We start from the raw sequence: 24,866 nt of genomic DNA, 5'->3' as shown, positions 1-24,866 counted from the left end.
TCTGTTGGACCATCGCTGTTGCTCATCTTAGTTATTACCGTGACAAAGAGAATGAAATCCGTCGGTACTGGCCGGCCAAGCATGTCTGGGAAAAATAGGACCATTACCATTGGAAGCCGCTAATGCAGACTTCAAGCGGCTGGTGGCTTGGCCCATAGGGCGGACAACAGATAATACTCCTTCCTTCAAGTCAGCGACCTAATGAGCATTTTACGTTCGATACTGAAGAGATGTTGCGTCTTCGCAGAATCGACGAGTACGACCCCAAGGTACAAAACTTTGACTCATACTAGGAAAGATCCCAACATTTCTTCAACGTCAATGATATCATTAAAGAAGAGGTGCTGCCAGTTTTATTGACACTACTAGATGCGAAACGTTTGAAGTACTAAGAATTTGGTACTTCCAGTTCTTCCTGGAGAAAGGACTATCACAGCAGTGAAGGTGCAGCTCAATAACCACTAAAATACGCAAAACGCCTAGGAATCCTAGGAATTTCAAGCACATCTAGCGACAGTGCGACACAACACACGCCAAGCTCCTGCAGCTGGCGGACCAGTTGGGCAGCATGGTTCACCAGATTTCCAAAAAGCGCGGTGGGTCATGATGCAAGGACGCTTTGTGGCTGACAAATGCATTCGTGAGGAGGAGGAGGAGGAAAAAACATTTATTTACAATGAAATGATTTGGGAAGGCAAGTGCGTATGATTGTGGAGCTTAGTGGCAGATCCTATTCCGGGACGCCATTGGCCGCCGCCGCTGCCCGAGCTCTCTGGACCAGGGCACGCTGGGCCTCCAGGTCCGAGCTGGACAGGGCCGCTTCCCAGCCCTCCTTAGTTGGCGGCTTTATACCTTTTATTTATTTTTTTTATTTTTGCCGGCAGGCCCACACCAGGTGGTATGGATCAGCATACTGCCCGCAGGATTTCCACCCCAGTCGAATTTCGTATTCGACTCCCTACCTCAAACTGCGGAAACAGGAGAAGGATGCCCTTGAAGTAATCCTCGGTAAAATCATGAAACCAGTACTATACATCCAGGTTGCTACCTCTAGCAGCCACCTCTTGGCACTGAGTGAGGTGAATACTTTCAAGGAGCTTCGGAGTTTCATATGGCCAACCAAAAACGCGTCTCACAAAGGCAGGGTCCGGCCGTTGCCCTCTAACCCGAGTTCACATTCAATACCCTCTAGTCACAGAAGACAGATGTCGCATTTCCTCACAGTGAGGATGACCCCTACACGTAAGGCATTTCCCAGTCAATATGTCCAAAGAGGACCATAATGGCCGGTGCCGGGGGTGGCGGAACCCTTGGACCGCCATTCTAAAAGCAAACCAGGAGTCTTCTACGTGGACACCTCCGACCCTAACCCCAGGGGGTGCTACACGTCCGTGGTAATCCACGAGGCGAAAACAGTAGACGGCCTTATGTACAAGGCCAGTCACGCACTTACGCAGAAGAAGCCTATGCTACATCGCACACCATATTGCCGCCGCCATGGGCAATTTTTCCTCCATAGAATTTTGTTCAGCTCAGTGAAAATAAACTTACTGATCTTCACAGACCAAGCACATCTTATGCGGCATCATTCCTTCTTGAGTGGATCGCAGAGCAAGACACCAAGTTGCCCAAGGCTCAATGCAATATGTAGATGCGAACACTGACGGATGTGAAACAACTGCAATTTATTGTCCTTGTAAGCCTGTGCTTAATAGCACAACCAGATGTCAATTTGCAGTGCCTCGTTCTTCTTTTTGTGCTGAGCGGGTTGCCGTCCCAGGCGCGCTTCGCTCTTTGTCCGTCACAACAGCCAAAATTGTCATCCGCACCGACGCCCTACAAGCAAAACATCTTCTCCGACGAGTCAGTCGCAGCCAAGAAATCTGCAAGAGCGCTGGTTAGCTCAGTTTGTAGAGTGACTGCTCCGGAAAGGCGGTGGTCTCGTGTTCAATCCCCGGAACAGGAAGGATTTTTCTTTAACTACGAAGCTTCTGAGAAAGCTGTATAGCTTTCCATTGTAGCCTTATGGCTACGTTTGTGTGGATGTCACTGAGTAATTACTCCCTTATTTGATCGGAGATACTGGCACTCGCTCGTCTTCTTGAGACAACGACCAGCACCAGGGTCAAGCAAGATGCGTTTTCTATCTCAAGCATAACGCGTGACTCCCACGCTGTGTGTTATGAGGTCAGCCGCATGAGCTGTGGCGTGATGCGTGAAGATCCACGTGACTCCAGATTCGTGCAGGAAACAATTGGGATTATCTTCCATCGAAACAGTGCAGCCACGGCCAGGATACAACTCGCGTGCCTGGTATCAGAGTCGAATGCCCCGACTCCTAACCATTGTTTACGATATTATGTGACAACAAAACGTACTGAAATACCGTAGCCAAGGTTAAGTTAACAGCTGAAAGCAAGTGAATAATAAAAAGCGGTGCAAACAGAGGTCTGTACAGCACGGCATGAGAAAAAAAAAGCAGAAATGCAGAAAAATGTCACTGCATCATCCTTTGCACAGGATCAAACTCTATGGCGCACGTTTTGTGATCGGAAATGGCGATAATGCCGTTTGAAAATGCTCGCCAGAATGAAGAGGCTCGTAAAGATACAGTTGGGAGCAACCCTACCTTTAACCATCGTCATGCTACGGCTTGACAGAGTCAACAACACTGGTGCTATTATGACGCCTCATTTGCAGTGGAATGAGAAAAACACAGAACAGAAACAGCATTTAGGCCAGTCCTCCATAACCATGTCAATTATCTCGTGCGTAAACCATCTGGCCAGCAACACTGCTGCTGAATATCCCCGTAGGGTGGAAACAACGTATGTAGAGGTTCGAAGAATGTAACACTTTAGCGGTCCGAGTATATAGCATGAAGGAGCTATGATAATATGATGATAAGCACTGTGTACAGAAAGCAGGAATAGATTAATAAAGCGCGGTAATATTTTCACACACAAAAAAAAACATTCGCTGCAAATGCACGCTAACGATAAAAAAAAATTACAGACCATAAGGACACGATTTGCATGTACCTAACGTCACAAGCCCACATCTTGTCCGGCAAACGCCTTTTCTCACTGCTCTTGCACTTCTCTCTTCATCAAGGACATATACTGCAAATCCGGAAGTAGCCGTTCTCACCTGGCAAGTAGTTTGAAGCAAACGTGATTCCTGTTCTTGATTAAGCGGTGCGAGACTGGTTTTCACCCTATGATACGTGCCGCCATGACTACCGATCAGGGCCAGCGCATTTCCTCACGGCTAGAGGGGGGGCATTTCGTAGATGGCGTAGAGTATGGACCTTGGCAGCGCGCCTTTTAGGCAGCCTGCCTTGAAGCAGGACAAGAACCTTTCTCTTCTGAAGCAACAATGTACTCTTTCATTTCAAGTGCGTTCCATACTGCGTGCGTCAACTCTCTTACCTCTCCGTAAAGGAATTTATTAAAGTGTCAATTCGTTCGGCTCTCCGTTTGCTCAGTTTTTGTCTTTGCTTTCGTGGATTCCATATTTGTCCCCAGCCGATTTCAATGAAAATACAGACTACGCTTCTGCATTTCTGCACATGGGTCATTGCTAACTTGATTCCGATGTTTGGAGATGAATTTTGAGCGCAGATATTTTTCAGCTTCTTATGGTTAAATACTGGCTCTTGTGCGAGCGAAGCATAAAGTGAGAGTTATGAAATGAGGAAATTTATGTTAGATCTACATTGCTCCTACCCCTACTTTCATATAACGTGCCTTTGTTCATATATTCAGGTAGCTGCATGGTTTTTTATTTTTCTTACTTTCCAAAGCTCAGTTACAACGGCATTCGGGTGCTCAGAACGAGTTTACGTGTTCGATCAAGGGCGATATGGTGGCATTGTGATGGTGACAAAAATGGTTTTGGTTATGCTGAAATAGCGCTGGTAAAAAAGGCTGAGGACAGCTATTAGCTGCCAACTTTCCCCTAGGGTTTTAATTAACGGCCTATATCTCAAGAATTTGGCCTCGTCAACATGTAATATTTACTCTGCATATAATTTTCCTGCCTCGTCTACAGCTACTAAGGTTAAAAACAGAGGGGCCGCTGAGTCAGTATGGAGACGGGACAGATGACAGCACTTATTGTGTCATGCTTTCCACAAAAACTGGTCTAGTTTCTGACTTGCATGATGTAACAACTCGGTTGTACTTTATGGTAACAGGTTTGGCACCTCCAGTACTCAGACATTTGGCCTCCAGAGACGAAACCGGGCTTCTTCTTTTCCTCCATTCCTGGCTGAAGAGAGAGTGGTGTCGAGCGTTGCAGATATAGATGCACAGAAACAAGCAAGCCCTGGACCGGTCTTTGGCGGGACGAGAGCGGAAGAGTCGCGTCAAACGAGTTTGCCTTTGGAAAACACAAGCAGGCGTGCACAAAGACCACAAAAACGCGTCGGGATGCTCGCACGTTATGGCTGAAGAAAGGGGGCTGAAGGGGGGAGGGAGGGGGGGGACGATATAATACCGGAATGTCAAGATTTCCAGGCAACCGTCGCGGCAACAGCTCACGACTTGAAATGGGTCAGGCGGCCCCAATCGAGAGGTCATCGCGACAGCAGAGGCAACGGCAGCGTCGTCTAGCTTGGTCCCTCCAGAGCCAGTTCTCTCCCAGAGCTTCCCGAAGAAGGAGCGTAGAAGACATCGCAGTGTCTCGGTTTTCAGAAGATTCGTCTCTTTATCAGGTATAGGATGAGGAATATCACGGCGATGCTGCTCGTGATGGTCGCGATTGCGTCGACTGCTGTAGCGGCACCAAAGGCGAAAGACGGTGAGTGCACGTATAAACTCTTATCGCATTTACTTTCTCTAGAGAAGGCGCTCTGCGTAAAGTGGAGGATGTTCTTTTTTAAAAACGGAGGTTTGATTATTCAAGCTTTCTACTTTGTATCACTTGGCTGCGCCGCCTCCGTGCTCACTGGAAACACGGGCATTGTGGGCGGTTCTGCTGCGTTGAGAGGGCGATGTTAAGAGTAAATATTTCTTTAATTTGACTGAAATTAGGATAGTAAGCAGATTTTATATTTTAGGTCTGAGAAGAATAAGGGATAATGTTAGTCATATGCTAAATGGTCATATGTATTAGCCTTGCGATGAGGCTCCTGTACTCCACTTAAAGTGGTTTCAGAAATATATTTCCAAAGTGTTGTCAAAGGCATCCATAAATAGGTAGAATAGCTGTCGTTTTTGCCTATTTTTACTAAACGAATCAAAGTTTCTGAAATTACTTGCTATGATCAACCAAACAGCCAAGCTCTATAGAGCTGGGAGGTCAGTTTTTCACCATAAGTTGTTATAAGACTAGCTGGTTGTTTTCCCGCCCATACAAAATTATGCTGGCCCGCTGCTTACTTATTGAGAATGTCGGCAAAGGGAAGGGATGTCATTGCTATTATATGCTGCAGGTAAATCTGGGTCATGTACGCGCTATGGGCCAAGAAATGTGGGCTAGTATGCCTTCTGCGAGAGAGAACTTTTTGCAGAGAAAGGCCGACGCTGGCTTGAGATACCGGTGGTGCATCAATTTTCGTTCCATGTTAGGAGTCTGAATTACTGGAAGCCAAATATTGTTTTCATAAATAAAAGCTTAATATTCCTTATGCCTGGCGAAACGTTTACCTATATGCATGTAATGTATATAACTGTTTCGGTTGTATTCAATATTTATTTTTGTTTGACACTGGCAACTAGAGCATTAGCAACTGGGAGTTTTGAACTCGTTCAGCTATGATGATGGGGTGCTTTTTTGTTTTTTACACCTAATATAGAAGCATTTATACAATGCACTTGGGCACTCAAGAGAATACTTGATTTATAACGCCGACTTAAACGACCAGTTGATACTTCCTAAAACATTGCTCCGAGAACATTCAAAACCCTTACGTTTGTGTTTGGATGACTGCCTCCTATCGCAGTTGCGTAATTCCTTTTTTCTACATTCGTTTGGTTGACGGCTAGGCTCTCCCCATAGCACAAAACCAGGCTTAGGACCAGCGATAGCAGTGTAATGAGGCGAATTTCATCATTATAGCTAGCTGAGAAAAGTTTTATCGACAAAGAAAGCTTCCGATTTTTTGTGCGCATGTGCATCCTTTAAACACCATTAATTGTTTCCGCTGGCACCCGTAGAAATAGTACTTCGAGAAATATATTGCTACGAGGTTATTTACAAGAATCGAAGTGTTTTTGGACGGTGTACGTGCTATGGCGTTGTTGGACACAGGTGCAACCATTTCTATTATAAGTCTCGCTTTTGAAAACTGCCTTGGTCGTAAAATTGTTTGCTTGGGATAGTGCGACAACACTGTGTGGTGTTGGTGGCCAACCGATTAACCCACTTGAAGTTTGTTCCGTGAATCTTGTTATCGCCGGCCACCTATTCCGAACTGAATTTGCTGTACTTGCTCGATCAACACATGACGTAATTCTTGGACTCGATTTTCTAGAACAATGTGGGGCCACTCTCGACTTTCGCAAGGGAGAGCTTTCTGTGAGCACTCGAATTGAATCTGCTTTGCGGGAAGTGCGTGACAATATTTATATAGAAATTGTAGTGACTTTTCAGAACACCGCCATTGTTTTCAAAGCGAGTGTTTCGGATTTCAGTGACATGTAGTATGTAGACGGAGCACGTCGAAACCATGTTGTTTCTAAACAGTTTTCGGATAAACATTTATTCATTATGATGCTGCGTCCTCAAATAGATTGTACCTGGGTTGATATAAAGCTGCAGGGCTGCGATGAGAAACAATTAAGCTGCGACACTAGGGTACACGGCACCGCGTTCAACTAACACCCTCAGTTTAAAATACTGGCTCAGAGAAAAAAGAAGTGCGCTATAGGCTTACTGCATATAAGCACGAACGAGAGATCACTGCGTCTGCATATTCTTCTCTATAGTTTCTTTCATATTACAAATATTTTACATATACATAACGGCGCCTATTAATTGTCTATATCTGCTCTTCAATTAATGGGGATAGACGCTTGTAGGTATGATGTTTTGCAGATAATTGCCTCAGCACAGGTTCTGCGCAACTTTCACCATCGTCCTATGCAATGTTTCTTCATGTAACCAGTGCAATGTTTTCAGTTTGAACGGCACGCTATTTGATAGAATTACAGGCACTATACTTCTTGTCCTGTCATCTTATTCGCGTAGTAATTATTTGCAACTCAGCAGCGTACTAAATAGGGCGTTAATAACGTTCTTGGCCAAGTTTTTGTTGACAGCCTAAATCCTTCAGCGCCAAGAAGCTGCACCCACCCCCGCGGCTAGACAGATTGTTCTCTTGTCTCGCTTAACCAGGTCCTCCAGAGAGTCGTGGCCGCGTGAAATCGTTTCTGAAGCCGGAATGCTTCTCGCGACAGCTGTGACACATTTGATAGCTGCTGCGGGATTGCAACCGGTTGCAGCGAGCAGCACGATATGAAGCTAGAGAACGTGCACAGAGTACGCTGGGGTACGTGGATAAAAAGAAACGTCTGGTATGTGTGTGCTTGGAGCAGCAGGGAGAAAGCACAGGTGTACGTGAGGCGATTGGCGGCTGTGCTAGAGAAACAAACTTGCTCGTGTGGGTTTGATATCGGGATACCGCGTGAAACCGAACACGCACGTTCTTTCATTTCGTTGAGCAACATACCGCTGATAGCGTGAACTGTGCAGTGGTGCCGCTCGTTCTCGTGACGTCGCTTCCATGTTGGACTCGCCATGATTAATTTGTCGCGAGGGCAAATCTTGTACGGTCAGTTGGAAAGTGCAATGGTCCCAAATAATGCCGGATCGAGACAACGAACTAAAATGAGCAAGTCCAGATGGCCACTGCATCTTTTCTTACGTACCTCTTAGTTTATCCTGTTGAAAAGAGTAACATCTGGGCCGGCTTGCACGCTAAAGTCCGAGCTAAGTCCAGGCTTAAATGGTGTCTTTAGAAAGACCAAGCTTATTTAAGACGGCTCGTGTTCCGAACGTCGAACGCTTCGGGTTCATGTTCACCAGAGTGGCTTCCCAGAACGGCCTCAGCAACCACTTGGGGCATTTTTTCTCGTAACACAATCTTAAGCCGCAAAAAGCATTGGCACGGATTTTACACAACGCAAAATTGACGGAATGTGTACATCTTACAGCAGGGACAGTGCCAGCGCATCCCTGTATTTCCCTAATTTCTCTACTTAGACACATGGCGTCCTTGTGTCTTAACCAAGACAGCACTAGAGTCGTAATCTTACAAGCGACTTATTCAAGTCAGGACTGAAGCCCAGTCTTGACTCCAGTCTTAAGCGGCCATGCTAGTGGCCTATTCTTTAGACTCCAGTTAAGTCTGGACTTAGCTAAGACAGCCTTAAGATTGTTTTGTGCAAGCGAGCCCTGGTTTCAAGAGCTAGCTCATTTTAACAGAATAGTTTTGACTACTCTGCCGCTTAGTACAATGCTAATCCACAGCACTTGGTGTTTCCTCCTGCAGGGAAAAATGATACCTCCTTGGTAATGGAAATGCATCACAAAACTGCAACAATTAACAGAAGTTGAAAACGTTAACTGTTGAAAATCGATTTCAATTCAGCCTGTTCTTTAGTTAGTGTTTTTATTAGCGTAAATGTTTCGTTTTGTGTGCTATATTTATTTTGCTTTCTCATAGTCTGCCAAGAACTAAGCTATACCGATCCAGCAAAGACATAATAGAAGTGCGGCATTTATTCTTATCAGATGTACTGGTTTGCGATCTACAGGCATATTGCTCAACCAATTATTTACCATGCAAAAGTACCATGTGTAACGACCAAAAGATTAGATATGCGAATTTACATATTCTCGAAGAAGTCATTACCTATGCGCATGTATCCTGCGTATGCATACATGGTATATGAACTTCAAGGCCTCAAGAGAAATTGACTCTGGACGACGCGGTTGAAGACGCCTCCGAATTAAACTTTACCTGCCTGGAGATCACTAACCCGCATCTACATCGCACAGTACACGCCAATATTTTGCCTCTATCTACACTCCGCTGCTGCTGCCTGGATCTAAGGGGAGCAGTAGTGTACTTATATCCCTAGAGCATTCGTATAAAGTTGCTATATCTTTCTAGCGCTTTTTCACACATAGAAGGGATGTGTGCGAACACGTTGTACTCACTGTTAACATGTTGTGATTTGGGATTTGTGCGCCCACATTATATTCGTTATTAACATGTTTGTCTTTCTTTATTTGCCAGAAAAATTTTATTTCAAGATGTGCGCAGCTTTTCGCTCAATTCCAGCGGACTAAAATCTTTTGCATGCCCTTTTTGTGCCTACCCATATCCGTGCACTCTTGTCATCTTATACAGCATACATTGCCAGCAATTTGTGCTGTTTTGTTGCGCGTCACGTTGAAATGTGGTCAATTTTTCTGTACATCTTGAAATGCCCATGATGCGAACCATTTATCCGTAAAGGAAAAAAACGCGCCTAGAGACGAACATCGTCAATTTTGACAATAAAAAAATCTATTACTGTAACGGCTACACATGTGTGCTGTGCAAGTTGCAACAAGCAGTCATACGAAGAAATCCAGCGTGCCAAATTTAGCACCCTGAAGCGAGCAGGCGCAGCGCTGACTACCTTAAAAGAATATCCATAATAGAATGAACGACATTGCAAGTTCCACGGTGTCAAAGTCGTAAAAACTGTCTAGTGATGAGTTGACACTGACGTTCGATGCGCGATCGTCGAATAGCTTATCGTAGAAGTACGGCTGATCGGACGAGTTTGTGAAGGATAACGAACAGTAATATATGAGCGCAACACAGCAGGACAAAGAGAATAGAAAAACAACGGCGCTGAACTTACAACCGGAATAATCACAGAAAAGATGACCGTATATATAGATATACTTTTGTGGACGCAAATGCGCATAGTCAACATTATTGTTGTGATAAAAATAAATATATAAAAACGCCACATCACACGCACGTCTTCAGCCCGCCGACACACTATTCTTTAAAAAACATGGTCACCTCTTTTGCAGTCATCGCAAAGAGGGTTTGCTAACGCAAACATTTTGCTCCCTGTCAATATGGAAATCCTCGGCGACTTCCCTGGCAATCTGGTCTATGTGAAAAATTATCTCAGTGTTTACAAAGCATGGTAAGCATTCATACGCATTTAGTTTCTTTGTTGACTGTTAATTTATTGAGAAAGCAATACTACTCTAGGTTTGGAGCCTTCAGCGTAGCGAGGCTGGTAGCCACGTCTTACCCACGTGACGCTGTGACGTAATACCCCCGTTGGCTGGCAGGAGATGCCAACTTGGGTCTCTCATTTCACGTGGAACGGTTATGTCAGAATCAGCCTGCCAGGACCCTGGCATTCACGTTACGCCTATAGGCCACTAGGACACGTTCATAAGGCTTGGTTAAAGCGAGGCTTTATATGTGGACTGAGGAAGAAGAAAAAGAGAATAAGAACAATCGGTCAGCTGCAGTTAATGCTTTCGCTCAATATTTGGTTCAGTAGCGTTGAACCCTTGTAATTTTTTCACGGTGACCGGCCCACCAGGCAAGTCGCCGAGGCCTTTCATATTAACAGGAAGCAAAATGTTTGCGTTGGCAAAACAGTAGTTTTAACTACAAGAGAGATGGCCATGCTTCTCAAAAATAGCGTATCGGCAGGTTCAACACGGGCGTATGAGGTGGCGTTTTTATTTATTTGTTTGTATCACAACATCAAAGTTGACTGTACGCATTTGTGTCCCCAAACTGTATGTATATATTGGAATTCCTTTATTTACATAAATCAGTTAAGCGCCGTTTTTTGTCCCTTCTCTTTGTACCGTTGTGTTGTGCTCACATATTACTGTTCGAAGGGCTTATTGTTGAGCCGTAGAGATTATGTAGTCAGCATTTGGCAGCAATCAGGATTTCTATTCGAGTTTTACGAAATAGAATAGTAAGCAAGGTTCTTAGCTGCAGAGGAAAACCTAAAGGGGGTGGTTCGTGGGAGGGACTGTACTAATTTCAGATTCGCGTGCATTCAAAAGAGGATGTAAACCTCCGGAAAAACGTGTTATTGTGTACCGGTTCCACTAAAATGCGATTCCCGCAGCCTCCGTTACTAGGAACCAAATCCGCAGCCTTTGGCTCAGAACTAGATTGCTTTATTGTGCAATTTTCACGAAATCGATTCCGTACCACATCGGCGCCGCGAGCTAGTGTAAGAAATATAGGAGCACGCTGCACCGTGGTGGAAATGTTACCTTGCTGCGCTGCATAAAATGACTGGTCAGAAGCAATGTCACAGTTTTACGGCGTAAATATACCTTGAGAACAAATTTACAATATTTTTTCACATCAACAAGCTTGAAAAGCCGTGAAGTGTCATAGCGCAATTTTTCGGGTGCATAGAGTGTGCGGAAAAGGGACGTTTCTGTACACTAATGGAAAGCTCGCAGGATCATAGCAGCTGAAATCTTAATATGAAAATTGCCTACATTTACAAAACTCCCCTCTGCCTTCACTAGAATGGCATGTGTGTGTAAATAATGCACGTCTTGCCTAAACAACATGCATATTTTGATCTTGAGAGTAATTTAGCTTACTATCTCTGTAATTGTAGAACTTAGTACTCGTTATTGTATCAGATAAGATAGTTTAATGTGCACAAAATTATTCTTATCAGGATTCGATTACTATTATATTTCTTTAGAATTCATTCTGCACTTCAAACCCTGCGCGTGCTCGCTTTCCTTGAATCGCTCACTACGATGGTCGGACGACAAGGTTACGAAATTTATTTTAAGTTGAAAAAAGGCATGTCATGCAGGCATTATACACATTAAACGCCTTTAAAAACCATTTAAAAACAAGCGTGAGTAGACCATCGGCCAACACAGGGATCAACCTTCTGTAATACCACCTTGTGGTCAGTTCAGACGCCACGACTACCACGAATATAGCTAACAGAGACGAGCAGTTTACAAAAATCAGCGGAAATACGCGCCAGTCGATCGTGGTGCAGCGATAACGCTTCAACCAACCTGGAGGCAGCATAATACAGTTTGACTTGATTACAAAAGCATTATATGTGGCCGTGTTTATTTATATGAGTAGCTTTTATTTTGGTGGAGATGTAAAATCTAGAGGGTTGCCACTATTTTCAATATCAGTTCTGTTGCGTTTGTGTTGTAGCAGCGTCTTTCTCATGCATCTGCTTTAGGGCTTTTGTGCTAAACCAATGCCCCCATTTTTTTAAGTAGAGTCAGCTTTATCTTAATGTGTGTAGCAAAGAACAGACAAAGTATTTCCTCCTTTTTACCTTGGAAGTCCTTAGCAATTACAACGGCAAATTTTAACTTATTCGATGCTTGGCAACATCTAGCGCAATGGTGGAGATATGAAACACATTGTGATGAAGCTGTTCTCTGATAAGCTCCGGCTAAGCGCAGCTTCAACACTGTCCGACACTTCCGTATGTGATAGAGGTCGACGGCTTAGCGGATAAAAGATATGAACAGCGCATGATAGACTAGGACGCAAGAAAAGGAACGACGAGATTCAGAAGCGCTGTTTATTGCAGTTCCTGTTCTTGTGTCCTCATCTACTGCCGCGCTGGTCATACCTTTCATGCTAACATGGGAAACCAACATGCCTAAACTGCCACGTTTGTCTAGCCGATAAGGCGTTTATCGATTGATTTTGGCTTTAGCTACCACTTTACTGTGGCGACACAACAAAAGAAGAAACTCCAATGGCTGGTGTGACAGTATATTGTGGAGAACGCCAGAAGGTCGCATTTAACGCACAATCCTTGGATACTGCAGGTATCCCAAAATACGGCGCATCATTTACACGTAGAATATTCTGAATAAGGTTTCTTTTATTATGCATCCAGATGACCGAACAACCACCCCCGACCCCAAGGCGTGTCCCGGCTGGGAAGAGTGGCAGGACTGCTCGGGTGACGACTGCCGGGAGATGAGCTGCGACAGCCCGGTCTCGGGCCTCGACTGCAAGGATTGCACAAGCGGATGCTACTGCGGCGATGGCTACTTCCGCAATCACGTGGGAGAATGCGTCAACTGGGACCACTGCGCGAGGGAATAATAAACACACTTCACTGCTATTTCTCCTACTTCACCGGTTGCTTTCTGAAGGAAGGCAGACGAGCATAAGTGACGACTTTACGGAATATCCCCATGCCACGTATAGGTATTGCTGAAATGTGTCAAGCGTCAAATACGTTCAAAATAACTAAACTGGGAGTTTCTGACTATTAACTGAGGCTTTATTGCAATGATAAAATGACAGTGGAAGTTAAATATGTGCTTTCTATAATCGCGGAAACAGTCGTAGTATATGGCAAATTGATTACCTTCGTTACAATTCAACGCATGCATGATTGAGTCATATGAAGAGATCCACGATATCGCCTCAATGTCTTGTTTCCTTTTAAAATTACCTACGCCTCGCTACAATCAAAATCATGGCCCAACAACATTGAATTTTCTTAAAACGTATTTGTTGCTCCGTGATGCTCCTCAACTGCACCGTGTGGTTGCTATATATTTTTATAAAATTACCTGTTTCGCTGATTACATGCAATCAGGATCAGCGCAAAGAACGTATAAGAAACACGTGGGAAGCTGTCTTTTCCTAAGTGCTGCGCGACCTCAGCTTCCGCGTGGTACATGTGCGAGGTCGACTTCCTACAGGGGAAATGTTTCAAAATTAGGCACCATCTGTATTTTATTTCAAATAAATATATTCACCACTTCTACCCTCGGTGTAAGAAAGTATATTCCTTTCTCTTGCCAGTGGGTTATTGTGGCGCTGGACGAGACAGGCCATATTCTGCGGCTTGAGCGAACGAAATGGGATCCACATGTATGAGGCGATACGTCGAGTAGTGGCCAGATCAGCCACTTTGTCCTCGAGATGTAGCATTGTTTTCAGGTGTGGCATGCGAGATTGACTACCTGTGACAGGGCGGGTTCATGATTTCAACTCCAGGGGAATTAAATGAGATCAATGCAATTGAATCGCGAACAGCGAAAGGAGGTGACATAAGTAAATATGAGCTCATAATTACAGAGGTGAATGTTTCTTTGAAGGTGCGAACCTTATAAGTCACTAGTTAACCTCGGTTTATAAAATAGTTTTTCTTAATGATAGGTGAATAGCCTCAATGCAAAAGCTGTCAATGTGCCTTTATTCTATTGGGAAATTTAAAGTACCACCCATCTTCAGTCTTAAAACATTGTCACCCATATCGCATTTACCGCTTGCCGCACCCAACTACTGCGTATGTTGTTAGACGTGTCTTTGAGATTATCGTGAAAGGCTTCATTTTAGACTCCCAGTTGGCATCAATTTCTGACATATGTGTCGCATAATACAGACAAGACAGACATGGCTCCCACTCACTGCCATGCCACAGCTTTTTTAGCCAGCACATATTGATTTCTACTATCAGCGACGAGTATGACTGCTCCTGCAACAAGAGGCGTGCTTAACAGTGGGCACGGACAGCTTCTTAGCCCATATTTGGTAGGGGCGTTTGCAAGGAGTGACTTGCAAAGCATTTGGTGGCAATCGTCCACAAAAAAAAAATTCACATCTGCTCCCCTGCCACCCCATGCCAGTCTAGCAATACTTTTCCCATCTTTGCCAGGTAAAAAAAAATGTTTTTCTCTAACGTTGCTACCTATCACATCGGTTAGGAGGTACGTGATGCTGTCTAAACAAAAGCTGCAACATGTCTCTACAAACTTTACATGCTGAAGATGAACCGGAAAGCCGTCTTTCAATGGAGACGCAGCTTCCGTGTATTTACCACAATGTTCTGTGACTGACTGACCTTTATTTTTTTCCTTCAGGCAAGAAACTTACGAGATGGGCGTCAAAGACATACTTGTACTTTCTAGTGGGAGCGATTACTCCATTGTCCCTGTTTATCGTGCTTCAAGGGACGAAAATTAACATCCCATACATATCCTCAAAACCGCCTCGTAGGATGTAAGGTGTCTCGGCTCGGAGCCTCCGCTATTTTTCCAAAGCTGAGTCAACCAGCGGAACAAAGATCATAAGAGAAGATATATGCATGTATACCGGATGCTTTTAAACGTTTACGTAACATTATTTTTTTAGGACTGCTGCAGCTGAGGCTCTAAGGGAGCACTTCAGGTGAGGGTCAAAGGAAGTACCTTTGCAAGACAAACAGAACCACCTTTGCAGGCTGCGAGGTTCGAAACTTGGTTTGGGCCCACTCCGGAGGATGGGCGCGCAGCGGGGTTTACGGAGCTTCTCCCAAACGCACACCCCTGGAAAAGCCGAGCGCCAGGCCGGGGGACGCTTGTACCCATTTTTACCGGTGGGTGTCCGGCGGTGGGTTTCGAACTAACCACCTCCCGCAGCCGAGACGGGCGCTCTAACCACTAGGCCTCGGCTGCGGTCTTGGCCAGCCAAATGAAGCTGGGCAGGGGCTAGTAGAGTTTTGTCAAGAAAACAACCTCACCATAGCGAATACTCATTTTCAACAGCACAAGAGGCGCCTGTACACATGGACTTCACCGGACGGTCTGTACAGGAATCAGATCGATTATATTCTTTGCCGGCAGAGATGGAGAAGCGCTATACAAACAGTAAAAACAAGGCCTGGGGCCCATTGTGGCACCGATTATCAGCTTCTTGTTGCCAAAATTAGGCTTCGATTGAGGAAAACGCAGAAAACTAGAAGGCCTTTCAGGTATGATCTGGATCAAATTCCATTACAATATGCTGTGGAAGTGAGGAATCGATTTCAAGTATTAGATCTAGAAGACAGAGAGCCCGAAGAGATGTGGACTGATGTTCGTGATATAATACAAGAAGTTGCTACTAAGGTAGTTCCAAAGCAAAAGAAATGCAAGAAAGCAAACTGGTTATCTGAAGAGGCTTTGCAAATAGCTGAGGAAAGGAGGATGGCAAAAGTTATTGGGGAAAGAGAAAGATACAAGGTTCTCAATGCGGATTTTCAGAAAATAGCAAGGAGAGATAAGACTGCCTTCCTGAGCATACAGTGCCAAGCAGTTGAGGACAACAGCCAATTAAGGAACACAAGAGCTCTGTATAAGACAATCAAAGATATCAAAGGAAGCTTCTGTGCTAAGCTGGGCGTGATAAAGGACAAACGAGGCAAGGACCTCACTGAAGCCTCAGTGATAAAGAAGAGATGGTAGGAATACACAGAAGAACTGTACAAGAAGGACCCGAATGTGCAAACCCAACATAAGACGGTTGTGATTACTGATCACGAGCCGGGCATCCTGAAGAGTGAAGTTGAATGGGCCTTAGCCAGCCTTGCTAAGAACACTAGCGGAATTGATGGCATTCCAGAATGAGTTGCTTCAAAACCTCAACCATGACGCTGTTAACATTCTGCATACATTATGTCAGAAGATTTGGACAACCCTGCAGTGGCCACAGGATTGGAGGAGGTCAGTTTACATCCCCATTCCAAAGAAAGGCAGTGCCAAAGATTGTTCCAACTACCGCACGATCGCGCTTATTTCGCATGCTAGCAAGGTGATGTTGAAAATCCTGCAAGGTAGGCTGCAGAAGTATGTGGATCGGGAGCTTCCGGACGTGCAAGCTGGGTTTCGCAAGGGCAGAGGAACTAGAGACCAAATTGCCAACCTTCGCTGGATTATGGAAAAAGCAAGAGAGTTCCAGAAACCCGCTTTATTGATTATGCGAAAACGTTTGACTGCGTAGATCACAGCAGATTGTGGCAAGCTCTCCGAGAGATGGGAGTTCCAATTCACCTCATCTGTCTCCTCAGGAACCTGTATGAAGGGCAAGAGGCCACAGTCAGAACTGGGCATGGTCTTACTGATTAGTTTCCGATTGAGAAAGGAGTGAGGCAAGGCTGCATACTGTCGCCCTGCCTATTTAACCTATATGCAGAGTGCGTCATGAGGAAGGCCGGTCTGGACGAGTCTTCAGCTGGAGTGAAGATTGCTGGAAAACGTTTCAACAACCTCAGATATGCGGATGATACCACTTTAATGGCAGAAAGTGAAGTGGAACTCAAGAGACTTCTGATGCACGTACAAAAAGAGAGTGAGAAGTTTGGCTTAAACTGAGCATTAAAAAGACAAAGATCATGGCGTCTTGCCCTATCAAGTCCTGGATCATCAATGGACAAGAAGTGGAAGCTGTGACAGATTTTCTGTTCTTGGGCTCCAAGATTACCTCGGACATGGCTCATGGTTCATGGCTCATGCAGTCATGAAATTAGGAGACGCCTGCTTCTGGGAAAGAGAGCAATGGTTAGCCTTGACCGCTTAGTAAAGAGCAGAGACATTAGTCTGCCAACCAAGATCCGTATAACCCGTGCTATGGTCTTTCCAGTTGTGATGTATGGATGCGAGAGTTGGACTGTGAAAAAGGCTGACCGCCGAAGAATTGACGCGTTTGAATTGTGGTGCTGGCGAAGACTCTTAAGAGTTCCTTGGACTGCCAGAAGATCAAATCAGTCGATATTGTCGACCATAAACCCTGACTGCTCATTGGAGGGTCAAATTCTAAAGTTAAAGCTCAGCTACTTTAGTCATCTGATGTAAAGAGAGGAGTCACTGGAGAAAGATTTGATGTTGGGAAAGGTTGAGGGTCACCGGAGAAGGGGTAGGTAGTGAACGCGATGGTTAGATGGCACCCTCGAGGCACTGCAGATGAAGTTATGTGATGTTACGAAGATAGTGAGAGACTGGAAAGCGTGGCGTGACATGGTCCATAGGGTCACGAAGAGTCGGACACGACTGAACGACTGAACTGAACTGAACATTATTTTAAACTCTGCAAAAAATATGTGTGCTCTTTGCTGGTGGGCAGGTGAATTTTACAGGAAGGCGGTCATTATGTACTGGACAGAGCTCACTGAAGAAACGATTACGTAAATCTAAAGTTCAGCTTTCTAACTTTTTGTGTCAATTGCCAACATTTTAAAAGTTAGTGAAGATACATAAACATTGAGTCCAGATTTTAAACTTTTCTCCATCAGAAATGAACTTCTATATATTTAACATAAAAAATTCGCATTTTTAGCTGATGCAGTTGCCTTCCCGCAACGCAAAATTTTAAAATAGAGTCTCGGGGCACCACTTTGTCTTGAATACTACGTCAGCTCCTTGTACTGCACAAATAAATCGGTAGCTTTTGTATTTGCTTTATTATAAAGGAAGACGACGCAACTTTAAAATTTTTCATCACACACTATGGTGCCCCCGTGGGGCTCCTATGGACAAGCTGGGCTGGAGCAACCACTTTAATACCCAAGAGGGCTTTCTTTAAGGATCAAGCGGGCAAGCCTAATTGGGCTTGCCCCTCTGTATCTCATTTAGCCATCATATAGGTGTTGCACGGCATACCTGGGCCCATATTTTCACATTAGGCCCTCATGGGTTCCTCGTTGGGAACTTTAGGGCAGACTCAAAGTAAATTTGGGCTTTCTGAAAAAAGAAAGCCTAGGCTAACCTAAATTACGCTCTTCACTCAAAAGCCCGATAGGTCGCGCATGGCGGTGACGGTGTTAAAGTGGGCATGCCCGCACATCGCCTACGTGGGTTTTTTGCGGGGTACACGAAAGAAGGCCCGACGGAGCTGTAAGCTTTATGTAGAAAAATCATAGAATACCTCAAACGGGACTGCCCGCCCCGCCCCAAAACTCGATTTGTTCCGCTTGTCCTTGTGACGGGACTGGAAAGCGATCATGCCCGCTTTCTGCGAGAGTCGACGCAAATGAGGGCCCCAGCTGCCCTCAAAAGCCAAAAGGCCGTTCATAGCTGCGGAGGGGCTGAAAAGCTGGCATGCCCACATGTTGTGTACACGGGCCAACTTTACGACCTGAAAAAATGTGCATTCTTAATTTTACATAGTTCTAACTGCATTGCCGACAAAAAATGAAATATGGACACAGCTTTTATGTGACAGCCTTCAATCTCTTAATATAGTCTTGGGTTTTAAAATCGAAAATAAAAATATGTATGCAACTTTTAGTTAACCATTCACAAAATGTCCAGCTTGCTTTACAATCCACGGTTTAAAATAACCATATGTAAACATATAGAAAACAACCGGTGTTAAGCGTTTCTTTTTAAGAATGTACAAAATAAGCCTATACCGGCATTAAGTCAAATTGCAATTCTGGGGCTATAATGGGGGATACGCGGACACCAGGTAAGAACACAATGCTGCAATTAGTTTGCTAAGTATTTAAATACGTCTTTACCTTTTCAATTTTTATCTTAGGGTGTTTGTTGTATTAACGTGATTGGAGCTCGTCCTCGAAATAGTATGCAAAACATTTCAGAATACTTGAAGCGCGCATTCATGGTCCACAGGTGTCAGCCTGATAGGCGCCTTCGTATCGTAACATAGCGACGGCTCGCGCTTCCAGCGTATACCACTCGGCAAGTGCGTGGTTTGAGGCCCAACTGCGAGCACGGTGACTGCGCGCATGGGGTACGATTGCAGAGGATGTCAGCAAGGCCGCGGTCAAGGCGAAATTGACAACAAACCACCGCGCTCGTCTGGGTCTCGAGTGACGATAGCAGAGTGACGACTTCTCCTAGTGGAGCGGTCTACGTCATAAGCGCTGTGCTATGATGTGAAGCTGGCCAACGGAGTGACATTTTTGGGACATGTAACGCGTGCTACAGTTTTTTTAGATGACTTGTCCCTAGGCTATATTATTTGGAGGACCATCACTGTTTTCCAAAATACAAAATACCTCTGGCATAAAAAAGCATTCTAGATTGTATTTATTTAGGTATTTAGGTACTCAGAGAACTAATTAAATCAATGAGTTTCTTACCTGATGTCCAACGTACCCCGCATAGTAGAATTAATGCTAACTATGAAAGCCCAGTTTCGTTTCTTTTAGAAATGTTATACCATTTAACACAATACTTCACATATACCGGTTGTCACACGTAACTTGAGCCACGATTTCGAAAATTAAAGGCACCGCCGCAGTGTTGCAGTGCTTACTGTGCTTACTTACTGTGCTGTGCTGTGCCTAACAAGCGCGACCGAATCACAGATGCTGCGGCCGATTTTAGATAGAGGCGAAAAGCAAGGCGCATGACAGACGTACGACGCCAGTGTACTAAAGAACCCTAGGTTGTAGAAATTGCCGACAGCTCTCCACTATGGCCTCTCTCATAGCCTGAGTCGATTTGGTACGTCAAACCACCCGAAAACAAGCGAAAAATGCGCTGGAGGTACTTTAACCACTCTGAAGTGCATTGAGGCGAGAGCCTTTCCTTGAGACTCTCCACTCATTTGCTGTTTTTACCCTCCTTTGCTTCTTTTTTCGTATTTTTTGGCTCCTTTTTTTCTTCACTTGGTCTTCTTTTTCTTCTTCTCTTTCTAAACTTTTTTTTTCGTTGTTTTTTTTTTCTTTTTTACTGTTTTATTCTTTTTACTACTTACTTCCTCTCTTACTCTTGTCTGGGTGTTTACAATATTTACCGTAGTGGCGAGGCCTGACATCAGCCATGGCTTTGCAACATTTTTGCACATTTTCTGAACAATTTCGACATCCGTGGCTGCATTGACATCCATGTGGTATATCATGACTATTTCGACGTATATAAAGCGCATGATGGCCTTATGTGCCTATATGCATTAAAGAAAATATACTTTCGACGTCAAATTGACTTTTTTGGCTGCATTTTAGTTATTACTCTACAACAACTGAATTTTGCACATACAAACATTTTTAGTGCCTAAAACAAAGGACCATTTTTTCAACTCACAAATCACGTTATTCTTCGAAAGAACACTTTTTGCGCCCATACATGAGCCCACAAAAGCTCGCGCCTTAAAAATGAAAGGCATGTCAAACGCGAATAAAGCAGAGTGCGTAATGCTGGCAATAGCCTCGATATTTATTTTAATTTTTTTCCTGAACCTATTGCTTAATTGCTTTCAATTACCCAACCTTGAGATCTTGACTCCAGACCCCAAGTGTGATTGAAAATTTGCAGTGCACCTTCAAAGCATCTCAGCAAATTGTTTCCAACACGATATAACTAATGTTGTCCTTTTTCCGCGTTCCAAGTAAATCCCTGGGAATATGAAACCATTGTTGACCGCATGTTAACCAATAAGTGGGAATTATGTTGATCAATTATTGTTCCCTGACATAATGTCTAATGACGCCAGATCAGCTGGGTGTTCCACCGAATCACGCTATCTATTCATGCAGTCTCCTGCGCCGTTTTGCCGCGGGCGTTACATTTACAGGCAATTCAGTTCCTACTAGCCTGCCAGAGATGAGATTACGGCCTTTTTCAATGGCCGCGGTAAGCAGACGAACAAAACCACGCACTACAGCCTCCCCACAACTGTCGACTTGCGCCATTTTTAGGAGTTCAAACGACGCTGGCCGTGAACCACTCGGCGATGTTCATTTACCGCGTTGTTCTAGGACTCGCTTATGTGTAAATCACACTTGGACGTCCACTTTGAACATAAGATATACTTGTGACAATGGAGAAACACCCATTCAATAAAGCAACCTAATTCGCAATCCGTCTTCAATATACGCATCTAGCGGAAGGTCTCATAATTGTATTGCCTTTTAAAGGACGTAGAATTCATTGCGTACTATCATTATTCGCACTCACCTGATGTTAACTAGCAGTCTACTACAACGGTATCCCGTGAAGCAAGACATGCGTTTCGAAATCATTCTCTTACATGTGTTAGTCAATTGGCGGTACCGCCTCACACGTACATGTATCCTTACAGTTTACGCATAGAGCGCGTTTTAAATTACATTTCATGCTTTCACAGCTTGTTTTACGTTGTCTTCAGTTGGAATTCATACAGACATGACGCCACAGGAGCAATGAACACTCAAGAATTTACCCTGAAATTTGTAGCACGTATCCCTGTGGGCGTAAACTCACTTGATAATCAGACACGGCAGTAACCGAATTGCCGTAACGAAATTACTGTAATTTATTACTTTTCCCGGTAATTTGTGATGTAATTCATTACTTTTCCGGTTTGCCAATTTAGTAATGTAATGAATTACTATTTTGACAGTAATTTCGCAGCAAATGTAATTAATTCCTTTCGAAATTACTTTTACTAAAGTGCGCCACTACTCCTTCGATAGACAACAAAGCAGAGTGCCGCGAAAGTAGGAATGACGTGCGGCAAACCGAAGCCATCGTAACGGATCGGCAAAAGAAGACAAAATTGAGTAGAACAGCGCGTCTGAGACTTTTTGGGCAGCAAGATCACTTATTGTGGTTATCTCATGGCAACCATTCTTCAAGCAGCAGTATACAAGGCGCCAAGGGAATACTGAAGGGGCAGATGCAAGAAGGCCGGAGTTAACTTGTCGGGAGCGCGGCTCAGTGGCATTCCTAGTCGCGTCTGCTAGGGCAAAGTGGTGCCTAGTTACACTCGTTACCACGAGGTGAGGGAAAGTTTGGTGGGGGAGACAGGCGGAAGGGTCCATGACATGAGCCACCATAGCATGAATATTAGTGCAAGGTGCCGACGTCGATTCTTGAGAGGGCGGAAACAGTAAATAACCTAGCTTCTTCGGGCCCTTCAAATGGCGAAGACAGCTACAGGCCAGCAAGACCCTGGGTTCGCCGCTCGTTTTGCGAACGTTCGACCATGCTTCAGCCTTTGTTGTTGTTTTGTTCTTTTTTTGTTTTATAGTTGTCTTATTTTTGAAATGGCAGCACTGTAGGAAAGAGGGAAGGAATAGCTTTCCGAGTCGGAATTGCGCGGGAAGATGAAGGAATGCATGTGCTCCGCGTCTGGAGAACAAGTTAGTTTTAGTTTATTAGCTTTACTTAGTTTTTCCATGGATTAAATCTCTAATGTAATTGAATTACTCAGCAGAAGTAGGTGCAATGTAATTTCATTACTTTTTGGGAGCAGTAATCAGTAATGTAATTTAATACTTTTTAAAAGTAATTTTGCCATGTATGTTGATAAACCCATTTGCTTAAGGCCAACAAATGAAGCGGTATCTCGTCTTTTCACGTCACTTCTCGTCTATGGTCTACACGTTTCACCTCAGATACGAATCGGCGATTCATTTTTGGGAACTTGCTGCAGCTTAGTTGCAGTGGTATTCATGCATGACGTAGTCAGAGGCACGCTGGCCAAGTGCTGAGTAGTCATAAAATCCGGTTGGTAAGTGGCAGTAACATTTCCAAGCCGCCTAAATTTAGTACGACGTTTTTGAGGGTGCGCTGACATCCTCCGGTATTAAAGAAAGCGGACCAGCTCCGTTAAACGACATTGCAACACTTTTAACATATAAGAACCTAAACATGCAATGGCAATTAACACATCTCTGACCGAATGTTTAAGCATGCGTCTGCTCATTTATGGCGTGTAGAGGTCGGGTTTCTCGATGTCGTTAGCAAATTGGCCGAGGAGTCGCTTACGCTATGTAGAGGTGTAATGTATCAAAAAAATCAAATGCAACCTTGTTATGCGTGTCTTAACGGCATGAATTTCCTGGAGATCGGCGTTCATGTGTGGCTGAAAGGCGAAAGGTGCAGTTTGTATACGCGGAAACCAGGCTTTAAGTTGTGTGCAGCAGCATTAGTGGGCATCTTTAAATCATGCCCTAAACAAACTAGGCATTAAAAATGAAGCTATATATGGTAGTTCCTATCTTGGAGTCTGATCTACACTGCTTTCGCACGCAGAGTGGGTGCCATCTACTGCACTTCATTAATTAATGAATCATTAGGCCCGACGATCAGTCATCTGTGCAACGAGTAACATCAAGGAGAGGCCTTTTCATTGAATCAAGGGCGTATTCATTTACGACGCTGCATGGTTTCAGGTAAGACAAAATGTAGCCGTTACTGTGCCGTTCTCAAAGCCGCTTATATTTCCTTTTTTGAATTGCTTAGCGTCACCACCTAGTGACGTAGAGTGACAACCCATGTGGGAGCTGCTTTCAGCCTTTTCAACACGAAAGGGGCGACAGATCTGCGTGTCTAGAGCTTAACGAGTTTTCTCCGCAAGCCGGAGCCTGCGACCTGAGAATTTGTTTTTGTGCGGTAAGTAACGTGCAAGGATTTGTGTTCTTATTTCTAACTCCTGGGTAAGTACTGCGTTTAACGCAACCTGTCGGATATGTCGAGAGTAGCTGGAAACGGTTCAGTTCTCGCCAAGGTTCACGATATACATGAATATTTATAAGGTTGCAATCTTAGAGGCATGCGAAGAGGAATTCCTTGTACTTTGTGGGAAAGGCTTCAGAAAAAAGCGTGTCTACCAGGTTTCAGATTCATATGTCCTAAAGCCGAGGCTTGTAAGCAAGAGAGAAATCATCGCACGCTGTCTTAAAGTTTACACATCTGGACAGGTGTCGGTATTTTACAAGCGAGCGCGTAATCCTCGGCGGAACCCAGCTCCAGCCACCGGAGGCAAAATAAAACGCTGAGAGCGCTAAAGCAAAAATTGCACTCGTTCTAGACAACATTGTTGTGTCATTCATAGAGGGTGCACCGAGATGTGCGATAATTACCAGAGCTGCAAGCCTGAAAAAGCAAGCAATAAAACCTGCTCCCTCACACCTTAGGAAAAGAAAAAAGGGAACAAGAGAGGAGACCATAGTAATAACGTTCCAGTGCCATCAATATTTTCCAAGGAGATACACGAAACCGAAAAAAAAAAGCCTTGTGAAAAATAAAGTTGCCAGCTCCTAGATGTTTTGCTTGTGAATATTGAAGATATTGAGGACTGCCGCCAATTGCAAGCTGACATTAACAACGTCGAGAAATGGTGTTTGTTGAATCGCTTAAAGTTGAATATTAAGAAG

General features: G+C 44.3%; 2 protein-coding genes across 2 annotated transcripts in view; one reads left to right on the top strand and one right to left on the bottom strand.

Annotated features, from left to right (window-relative positions):
- The window catches only part of LOC146189367 (uncharacterized), an 84,356-nt gene that overhangs the window by 29,068 nt on the left and 30,422 nt on the right, over positions 1–24,866 (bottom strand). The gene's annotated exons all lie outside the window — the stretch shown is intronic.
- Positions 4,476–13,133, top strand: LOC146189368 (ixochymostatin-like). Its single transcript, XM_084603252.1, has 2 exons — positions 4,476–4,803; positions 12,903–13,133. Exons 1-2 carry the CDS (start codon positions 4,725–4,727, stop codon positions 13,112–13,114), a joined length of 291 nt encoding a protein of 96 aa, XP_084459378.1. The 5' UTR covers positions 4,476–4,724; the 3' UTR covers positions 13,115–13,133.

Source organism: Amblyomma maculatum, chromosome 5 (genome assembly GCF_055883805.1).
Source record: "Amblyomma maculatum isolate TAMU_Amacu chromosome 5, ASM5588380v1, whole genome shotgun sequence".
Classification (NCBI taxonomy): Eukaryota; Metazoa; Arthropoda; class Arachnida; order Ixodida; family Ixodidae; genus Amblyomma; species Amblyomma maculatum.
The sequence above is the reverse complement of the archived record's forward strand: the minus strand, read 5'-3'. Positions and strand labels throughout refer to the sequence as shown.